This window comes from Apteryx rowi, unplaced genomic scaffold (assembly GCF_003343035.1).
Source record: "Apteryx rowi isolate R43461 unplaced genomic scaffold, aptRow1 scaffold_5, whole genome shotgun sequence".
NCBI lineage: Eukaryota > Metazoa > Chordata > Aves > Apterygiformes > Apterygidae > Apteryx > Apteryx rowi.
The window spans coordinates 3,009,489-3,019,809 of record NW_020450760.1 but is presented as its reverse complement, the minus strand read 5'-3'; the positions used below and the strand labels follow the sequence as shown (position 1 = coordinate 3,019,809).

Here is a 10,321-nt window from a genome sequence, read left to right as displayed (position 1 = left end):
CTCCTTCTTTTTTCTCTTTTCCTTTTTCCTCCTTCTTTTTTCTCTTTTCCTTTTTCCTCCTTCTTTTTTCTCTTTTCCTTTTTCCTCCTTCTTTTCCTCCTTCTTTTCCGCCATAGTTCAAAGCTTATGCTCTCTCAGCAGGAGCAACAAGCACTTGAATAGAACTGCCCCTTGTCATGGTTAGTTGGAGAAGTGGTGGCCTTTCCCTTTTCTTTTCTAGCAAACTGATCCTTGACAGAGTTTATTTCAATTAAGTGTATTCTACCCTTTAAAAAGATAAATTAGCAGAGCCAGGACCCGACCTCACTTCCTGCCAGCAATGGTCTTTTTTATAGGTCACAACCCCCATCATCCAGCTTTTCCAGTGGGGCTTTTTCATTTGGAATATTGATGCTTTTCTCTGAGGGCTAATTGCTCTATTACAGTCTGGACAGAGTAAGTCTAAATTGGGAATACAAAACAACAGTGCTGAGGCCTAATTATCCACCCTGGTAAGCGGAAAAACTCCAAGTGCAGCATGTACCCTTTAAAGAGACTATCTCTGACAGTTGAACAGAATGCAGGTAAAAATGGCATGAAAAACTGAATAAGCATAGAATAAAAATGTTGAAGGTTAACAAAACTATAGCCTGTGAAGCTGCTAGTCAAACTTGTGCAGCTCTGAGCTGAGCACTACTCAGATTCAGGTGCGAACAGCTCCTCGGCAGACCGGGTACTTGATTCTGATGTGAGTCTAGCCTTGACTTCTGCAGTTGTGCAGCCTTGGTTCAGATCAACACCACTTTGACTGAATAAATGCAGAGTATGAAGGGGCCAAACACCCTGCAAATTTGTTAGCCCTAGAAGTAGGATTGTTCTCTTAGTAAACTGCTATAATACCTTCAAGTAAGGTATTCGCTGAAAAAATCAATTTGAAGAAGCGAGCTCAGGCAACTTCCCATGTTTGCTTCAAGAAACTGATAGAGGACTTTCCTTTCTGGTGGTGTGTGGAAGGCAGATGGAGAACAAGTTTCTTCAGGCAAAAGCCAGAAACGCTACTCTTGCAAGCTGGGTTTAAAACAAGGAAGAGGCACCCAAGTAATACAGAAGAAACTTTAAAGAACTATAGTCAAAATTAAAAAAAAATTTATTCCCTCAGTTTTATATACAATAATTAGACTACTGTACAAAGGTGTAAATTGTCTTTGCTTTGAATTGTTGTGCATATGCAGCTTAGTAGACATGTTTAACATTCAATTTGAATCTCAGTGCAAGTAGGCACTAAAACATCCAACATACCTCCAAGGTATAAAAAGACATACCAGTTTTACAGGTTTCTCCAGCATACTTTGTTACAGTGCAAAATGCTATGAATTAAGGTTTCTTTAGAAAATCCACATAAATTAAACACATATTGCACATGTCCCAAGCAAAAGTGTAACAAGTTGTACTTACTGAGCTAGCTTGATACTTTTGAAACGTTCCCCCTCCCCCCACACATGCACTGCTTTCTCCTGGCTATTTGTGCCAAATGTGTGTGGTTCTTATTCCGAATGTTAAATAACTGTTTATAGCTCTTAGACTAAAGTAATCCACCTTGAACGGACTGCTAAAAATATTAATGTAAATTAATGTAACAAGAAAATTCTCCAAAACCCTTTTCAATCTTCCTTCCAGTAGCACTGTAACTAAACGCTTAAAAAACAGTATTGTTTAAATTCGTAATGCAAGTGTATTGAACAGTAACCATTTCAGACACTTGCACCCGTTTTCTGGAAAGGTATGAAACCTCCACTGCTAAAGATGTATGTATTTCTGAAGTACTTAAAGCTGCTAAGCTAACATTGCACCCACTAAGTTTTGAGCAGTAACATAGGTAGGACTTTGATTCCTACACAGCACTGGCTGCTATGTTGCATGTTCAGAGAAGTGGTACAACATTACAAACTTAGGAGAACAAAGTCTACTTGGACTGAAGCTGGTTAATACATTCTGTGCACCCAGCAAATAAGAAATAGCGGTGAAGGCAAAGAACATCAATCTTGCTTGCTTTGAGTTACCTTAAGTCCTTACTAGCCTTGAAATTTAAAGGAACAAGTGCACATGAGTATAGATGCTAACTCTGTGCTTAAGATATTTATGCAAAGCTGGAAGGTGAGAGAGTAGCTTTGGAACAAATCAGTTCTTAACAAACCAATATGAACAGAGATGCTACTAAAACCACTGACATAAAAGTAGAGGAAAAGTAAAGCACATGGCTAGCTGAATGTTCTTCCATGTCTTAAACAGTTCAGGGTTGCCTGCAAAATGCTGTCAACGTTTAATTTCCTCCCCCCTTCCCTTGCCTCACCTTAAAGCACTATACTTAGCCCTGTCGTATACAAAAAGAACATTTCTTTTCTGAAAACACTTCTGCATTTGATTCAACTCAGTCACTCAGAACATGGGTGGAAGAAAACCTGATTTCTGGTACTATGGCATCCTCCAGATCTTATTCTGAAGACATAGTAGTATCTGTACAGTACTTTCTAAAGGCAGGTCCCCATCTTATTTGGATACTATTAGATATTAAGTCCTTAGTAAGGCCATATGCCGCTTGTACAAGTGATGAGATGAAACCCTAATTTTGACACACTTAGGAATTTTTATACAGAGAGAATATATTTACACCACTTCTTCAGGTCAAATGTTTACATTTAAAAAAAGCCAAATGGGCTTTGGATCAAGAGAACAAAAATGTAATGTTCACAAACTCGAAGGCTGCTGGATTGCTGGGCCTGGCTCACATTCACGAAGGTCTTCTTCTGACCTCATATACATTAGGAACACGGTGACGGTAGCAAAAGTAGCTGCATTGACAGGAAAAGCACGGAGAAGTGTAGAAGTAAGACCTCTTGTAAACACCCTCCAGCCTTCATCGTGGTAACTCTTTCTGATACAGTCTAGAATGCCATTGTACTGTGTGATTCCACCAACTCCATCTGCCTGAAGCCGGGATTTGATCACATCCACAGGGTAGGTTGAGAGCCAGGATACAATTCCTGACATCCCTCCAGAAAACAGCAATTTGGGAATAACGTAACTGTCTTCAGCTTCGCAGCCTAAGTATCTGGTCATACAGTCATAGGTCAGGAAGTAAAAGCCAAAGCTTGGTGTCTCTCTTATGAATGTAGAGACCATGCCCCTGTTGATACCCCTCAGCCCTTCCTTTCGATAGATTTTGATCAAACAATCCAGGGAATTTTTGTAGTTCTTCGTCTTTAATTTGTATTCACCTGTTCCTTGAAGCTGCATTCTTGTCTTTGCTAACTCCATGGGACAACAGATGACACACTGAATAGCCCCTGCTGCTGACCCTGCAATAAACTGGTTTAGAGGAGTGTCTTTTCCAAGAGCACGAAGTGTATTTCCTTGTACACCAAATACAAGTGCATTAATGAAGGTAAGTCCCATCATTGGCGACCCAATACCTTTATAGAGCCCAAAAGCCTGTGGGAAGAAGGAAGAAAAAACCTTTTTTTAATAAGTGTTGATAATCTCCTGAAACTGTCCAGAAAATGTACTTTCTGGTTCTCACTTGTGTTTTAACATCCTAAAGATAGCCAGTAGATCAGTACAATCTTGCTTTGCAATAAGCAGCAATTTGATTGCTGCCTAAGACACAAACATCTTAATATAACATTTTCTGGAAAAAATTTTCCAGAAAACTTTTATCTTGATCGACTAAGAAATTATATATAGTTCACTATTTTTTAAATTTTCTTAATAGCTAAAAGCCTAAGGCCATCCTTTTAGTCTTACAGGTTCAGCAGAAAAACAATTTATTCACTCATTGCTTAGATTGCGTGCATTCTCTGTAAATTAGTTATTCAAGTAACTAGTTATCTTATTAAAAAGTTAAGTATTTCAAGTCAAAATTTAAACTTCCAGCCTAGTGATCTTTTTAAGGAAGTTTCTGGCAAACTTCTGAACATAAGCACCCAAGCCTGAGAACTCAGGTGTAAAATACTTAGTTGTGTGCCAAAACTACAATATCTGCTCTGCTGTCAGCTCAGGTTCATAATATAGTTTTCTTCTGCAATATTTGCAGGTTTTTTTGAACAGCTTTCCCACCCTTGTGATACAAAATATACAAAGATGCAAAATTTAAGTCATTAATTTTGTACTTACAGATTCTTGCTTTATGATGGACTGAAAGCAATGGAAGGTCCCACGATAGAGAGGTTTCTCTACATTTTGAACTTGTAGACGAACCTGTAAAAAGTTGTATGAGATATTCATTTGTATGTCAAAAGCAGTGCAATTGGTAAACTAGTCTCTTGTACATATATTGAGATTTGCTATAGCAATGTATACATATGCAAGAGTACAGACTGGCCACTAGAATGCCATATGTGCAAAATCATTTAAAATATTCTGTAAGGGTTTTGAATGATTTTTCAGGGCAAAAATATGAAGGGAAGAGGATTATTAACTCAACTTTTTGTGAAAAATTAGAAAAACAGTATGTGGAAGTACAATAGGGTATACCATCTCTAGATAGAAGTTTTCCAGTACTAGCTAAAACAAGTCCTTTCTTTCTCTAGCTGCCAAGAATACTCTGTCCATGCTAAGGAATATCTGTACAAACCTGATAGTGCATAGAATTTTATAAAAATTTATTTACAAGTTTATCATGAAATAGGGATGATTTTAGAAGAATGGAGACTTTCAACTATAACAAAAAATCTAGTGTCTCTGGCTGCCAGACTTGGGACACTTAATTGGGATCTTATTTTTCAGAGAGCAGATGGGAAGAGACTCTTAAGATGTCTTACATTGTACAAGAAAATGTATAAAAAAAACCCCATTTGTCCCTTTAAATCTTTGTCTGTTTTTTAACCTGCTGAAAGCAAATGATTCATGAGGCTGTGGCTGTTTTGGACCTTTACTGTTAGGTGTTCCATCTACCATGCACAATACAATATATAATTCCTATTTAATTTACAGCTCAGATATCAATTAGCTTCTCCAAAACTGAAATAGTATGTTCTGCTGGACAGATTGATGCTACTGTAACTGGTGACATTGAGACAGGCCTATTTTCTAGATAGTTTTTAACCTTTAATGAAGAAGTCCAATTCAGTTTTTCCTACTAATTTGTCTTTCGCACATTTAAAAAAAGGCTCAAAGCTACCTAGTTCATGCAAAGCCCTGTATTGCAATAAAGTCAGATTGATTTTGCTGGATTGGTGAAGTTAGACATCTGTCTTTGATTTCCAGCATGGAGAGCTTTAATATTTCTCAGAGATGATGTTTATCAATCATTCAATGCTGCTGCAACTCCAGGGCAAAAAATTTCAAAACTCTCATTTTAAACAAAAGGAAAGATTATTAGGTCTATATGGAAGATTCCTGACCTTAAAATATTTTTATCCCTGTTTGTCTAAGTAAGCAACAACACCACCACAACAATGAAAGACCCTTAAAGTGATGTAGGTCCAGAATGGATGTGGGGACATGGTTTGTCTGAACTCCATACTGAGGTTAGCATTCTTAAAGCCAAAAAAAAAAGAAAAAAAAAAGCCATTCCAGTATTAGTGGTTTTGACATAACTACAGCATGTCATTAAGTTGTGTAAATCAAAACTAGTTTTCAGTGTCTCTTTAGTATGTACACTAAGGTATACCAGCCAAACTCCAATGCTATGATCACATCAAGCCTTCCAGGGTAGAACAGGGTTTTAAAACATCTTGGAGTTAAAAGTAGGCTTGCGGTAGGAGTCAAAGAAAATAAAGTCCTTGTTACTCAAAGTGAGGTTTGAGTACGGGGGTGGGCTTTCTGGGGTGTGTGAGAGGGTGGCGGGGGGGGGGGATGTTATTAAAACTGCTCAAGAGCAGCCCTATAAGCAAAGTTATAAAATCTGAACAAGCTTTCATATTTGCCCCAAACCAAGGCATGTTTACAGTTTTACTGCTATTGTTTCAAACCCAGGCTGTGAAGTCAGGGGACTTCCAAATATATGGGCCTTGGGAGAATTACAGCTTAAGAACCTTATTACTTTAACTCTTCTATACACTTTTCTTAAGTAGTTTAGAATTAATGATAAGCTGTATAGAGGTTGAATTTCCTACTGACATACAGCTTCCATTGTTTTTGCCTAAATAATTTGTGAAATACTGACCAATTAAGCCTTGTTATAGGTTTAAATAGTCAGAAAGTTTAAAGTACTGATACTTCAAGTCTAAGAATGAAAAACCAGATCTTTAATTTGAGCACAGTGCTATTCACCTGGGGTACATGGATTGGCAAAATGCCAGATAAGGTGATAAATGTATATGAAACTATTTGTCATGGCTATTATTGCCATATTCAACAAGCTCTTATTTAGCATGTACAACTATAAGAAGATGGATCATTTACAAAGTTAAGCCCTCTGTTCTATTCATTGCCAATGAATGACCAGTATGTCCTTTCATCTTGCTTCCTTCTTATTGAAATCATTGTTACTAAGGCTTTAAGTCCAGTAGTAACATGCTGTAATTTATCATCACTAAAGACTTGTACAAAAGTATCCAAGACTAAGCAAAAAAAAACCCAGAACCCAAACATTTAATAGTATGTGAAGTGATTTAGAAGTTTTTGAGCAATGAAGCTTTGAGCATATGTAATGGGTAAGAGCTCAACAGCACTGTGCCTGATACTCAGTTTTAGAGCCACTGTGTGTGGAAGGGAGGAATGCATACCAGAAAGAAGGTCCAGAATAAGACTTTACATTAAAAAAAAGGGATATTTAAACCCCACTCCCTCCACGTCATAGCTGTATAAGAGGGACACATCAGTTTAAAAAGGAAAAAAGCTTCATACGTCTTTTAGATTTTTATTTGAACTAATACATTTTGGAATAAATTAAGACTGAGAGAAACAGAAGTGTTCACCTGGGCTATACTTACTAGGTAACTCTCCCGTGATGAGGCTTATCTGTCATCTACAACAAAGTAACACTTTTGCTGTTAATGAAGACAGCCCCTAGCTCAGAAAGTAAAGGCAGTTAAAAGCAAAAAAGCAATTTTAAACATTACATCAACAAACCAGGGATAGGGAGTTTGCCATTTCTGAGATCAGCTCAGTTGTGGGTTTCTCAGTGCAACTTCAAAGATTTAATCTCTTGCTGTGTGTCCCACCATCCCCCTCCCCCCCCCTCATATTTGGTCTGCATGAAACATGATCACTGGCAAAAAACCCTTAAAGTCAAGGTGGAAGTAAAATTCTAGCTTTATCTATGCAGCTTTCCCATTGTTCAGTTAGGTTAAAACCTTAAAATCTAATGCGGCTATCAACTAGCCCTTCAAACACTGCAGAACTATAAAAAAGGGTTAATCTTAACACATATTTACATACACAACAACTTATACAATGACTTTATTTTTTAAGAGACTGGTTTTAGTATTACTTCTCCCACATACAGTAGTGACTATGCCAGCTAATAACACAAACAATATTTTCCCTAACAAGGGGTAGATAATGCTGTCCCTTCTAATGGTATGAAAATAGAGTGCCACCCTGGATTTAGTGAAGTGATTAAAATCATCTGGAAACAAACTGTTCTGCTCTACTGTACATCAAGATGCTTTTTCTGAAGCCAACATGGTTCTTTCTTTGCATTAATACAGCTGCTAGAACTACTAGCGCTAGAGCCCCAATTTTGCAGACACTTAAATGTTTAGTTTCATGCACTGTAAGTTGTTCCACTTTAAAAAAGAAAATATACATGCTTAACTTTAGTCTGAGCAGAGAATTTTAGTAGTTTTGCTGGCTTCGGTGAAATGAGCCATCACCTTAACTTAAGCACATAAGACTGCAGAAGGAAGGGGGAAGAGTGAGAAAGAGACAGCCTTCCCTGTACTGCCTTAAAAAGTGCAAGTCTGGATAATACAATTCCTAAAAATATTTACTGGAATTCAGCTGAATTACTTAACAGTCAAATTTATCATAGGCTGAGAAACATATATATGGTATTTACTATTTGAACAGCTTGCACTTGACAGACAAGAACTAGTATCCCGTAGCTGGAAAATCTGTTCTGTATTGGTTTAACCATGTGGCTAGAATATACAATATGGTGATGACCTCTGTAATACCATCAGCCCTTTGCACAGCTAAATTCAGTAGGGTTGACATGTTCCAAATATAGCTACAGCTAGTGGCATGCTGTCTGCTGCAGTCAAGTGATCTGGTATATTAATTTAGTAGTGAATATATGGGAGTCCCTGTTCTATTCTTCCAGTGAGAGACTTTGGATAAGAGTGCCAAAAAGTGACTTAAATCATCATCCCATTTTGAAAAATGGGCTTGAACACTAGGGGTCCTGATTGAAGGGCTTTCCATAAGACCTTAAAATTTTCCAGAAAAAATCTGATCTTTGAACAGCTTAGTTACTCTTAGTATAATCATGCATAATGCATACCACTACAGGACTGTCAAAAAAAAATAAGTTAAAAAAAATAATTTTAACTTGGAAAGTTAGGGAAAAAAAAACAAAAAAAAATTCCTAAAAAGGCCCTGGACAAGCTTTGTGCTATGGATATTTGTACACCTACACCCATTGGCTAGTATAACAAATTAATGCTTGAAGAGTAAGTAGCAGAGCTTGGGAGAAAACAACAAGAACAAAATTTTCAACCTAGTAACCAAGGTTTGAGTTACAAATGCAGGTTTTAGCAGTTAGTGATAAACAGCTGCAGAGAAACAAGCTTAGAACAAAATTAAATGTAAGATCATATTTTCAAATGCACTGATGTTATTATACTGATCAACTTGTAGTTTAGGCCAGCTTGTGTCACATTACTGGGTTGTGTTATACACAAATTTTTCACTTCTGAAGATCTGGAGACTCTGCAAGTCTATAAATAGTTCAAGAGGCTTGTTCCAAGCTTTCAGTCATAGCTTCTACAGTATCTGGGGATTTCTTTCCTCTCCCATTCCTTGGAAAAACTTCAAGTTTTCTACCTAAAGACAAAAGTATTTCATAATCAACCCACCTTAACAGTGTCAAATGGGTGTCCTACAAGCACTCCAGCAGCACCTGAAACAAAATAAATGGTACATTTATGACTGTTTTCTTCCTGGAGCTGGGGCTGCAGTCCTCTTAGTGCGAGTACTAATCTTAGGTAGAAGTACACAGTGTTGCTGGCAGGCCAGCTAAAGAGCACATTAGCAAGTCAGAAGATAGCGATCCAAGTTCAGGCCTCGAGCTAGGGACAGTTGCAAAAGGGAGCCCTGTTTGAGCTGCTTTAGTCAAGCTGCTGAGCTCCAGACGGGGGCGAGGTGTACGACTACCAAGCTACATCACATGGGAGATGCAATAGCGATTCCTGGTCTTGACCAAAAACAAGTCCAACCGACAGAAATTAGATTTTCTTTGAAGCAGAATATTTCATGTACATGCCATATTTACTCTGTAGAAGTGTAGAAAATCTGGAGGCTTCAGTAAAGGAGGAAGAAAACCCCTGCTGTCTGCCCTCAACCTTTCCAGATGTGATAGTAGCACCTGCAGAAGGAGCGTACATTGCCCAAAACATTTGATTCTAGTATCAAAGATTTTTTGGAAGTCATATGCTGACCCATTAGTTAACTCTAATCTGAATGCATGCATTTTGCATCAAAAGACACAAGTACTAGCTCAAAACAAGGGATACTCTAGCTCCATGCTTCAGTGAGCCAAAATGAAAGTTAAATCCGTTTCTGACCTCGGACAACAGCAAGGAGTACAAACAGTGTTTCAGTGTACCTTCACACACTTGCAGAATGATACTGTGCTTCCCTCCCCCCCTCCCCAAGGGGATGTGGCAGAAATGCAGTGCCCCTTCTATGCCTGTACAAAAGGATGAAGGAGTCCAGGTTGTTCAAGGACATTACAAGGGCCAGCAGGTGAGCAAGATAGTCCAAGTCGCAAAAACAGCCATGTGCACTGCCTGCATTCAGCGTGAAAAGACCAACTGAACAACTGACCGCGCAGGAGTCCATCCTTGCAAGACTGGGATCACTAGGATGAAGGCAGACAGACGATGCAAAACCATCTCCCTGGCGGGTTGGCAAGAAGAATGACAAAAGACAAATAATTGAGAAGATGCATGAATAAAAGGTCTTCTCCTAGGTGGAATTTAACAGCTGCTAGAATTAAAAAGAAAAAAGAAAAAAAAAAGCCATAAGCAGATACCTAGGGAAGAGTAAGAATAAGATAAGCATATATATATATATATATATATATGCTCTCTTCATGATGTAACTCTAGGCTAGAAACGTTTCCAGTTCAGAGGGCTCCCCGAGCCTGCTGCTGCCTCTCTGGCAGCCGCCGCAGCGC

At 38.2% G+C, this 10,321-nt stretch overlaps 1 protein-coding gene across 4 annotated transcripts; it reads right to left on the bottom strand.

Moving 5' to 3' along the window:
- Positions 1–1,107: 1,107 nt before the first annotated feature.
- On the bottom strand, positions 1,108–10,089 carry SLC25A29 (solute carrier family 25 member 29). Of its 4 annotated transcripts, none has more exons than XM_026079686.1 (4): positions 9,970–10,089; positions 9,000–9,043; positions 4,150–6,946; positions 1,108–3,468 (listed from the first exon to the last, which is right to left on the bottom strand). In XM_026079686.1, the coding sequence occupies exons 3-4, from the start codon at positions 4,258–4,260 to the stop codon at positions 2,725–2,727; spliced, it is 855 nt and encodes a 284-aa protein (XP_025935471.1). In that variant the 5' UTR covers positions 4,261–6,946; positions 9,000–9,043; positions 9,970–10,089; the 3' UTR covers positions 1,108–2,724. The 4 variants fall into 4 exon arrangements, with proteins under 4 accessions (XP_025935471.1, XP_025935473.1, XP_025935474.1 ...); XM_026079688.1 differs by lacking the exon at positions 9,970–10,089 and having other exon boundaries at positions 4,150–4,233; positions 6,912–6,946; positions 9,000–9,066; XM_026079689.1 differs by lacking the exon at positions 9,970–10,089 and having other exon boundaries at positions 4,150–4,233; positions 9,000–9,153.
- Positions 10,090–10,321: the final 232 nt, after the last annotated feature.

Bases quoted from the DNA above. Each gene is read 5' to 3' on its own strand.
- SLC25A29 (XM_026079686.1), bottom strand. From the start codon at position 4,260: ATGAATATCTCATACAACTTTTTACAGGTTCGTCTACAAGTTCAAAAT. The intron at 3,469-4,149 runs GTAAGTACAAAA...TTCTTCCCACAG, and splicing joins CCATCATAAAGCAAGAATCT to GCTTTTGGGCTCTATAAAGG.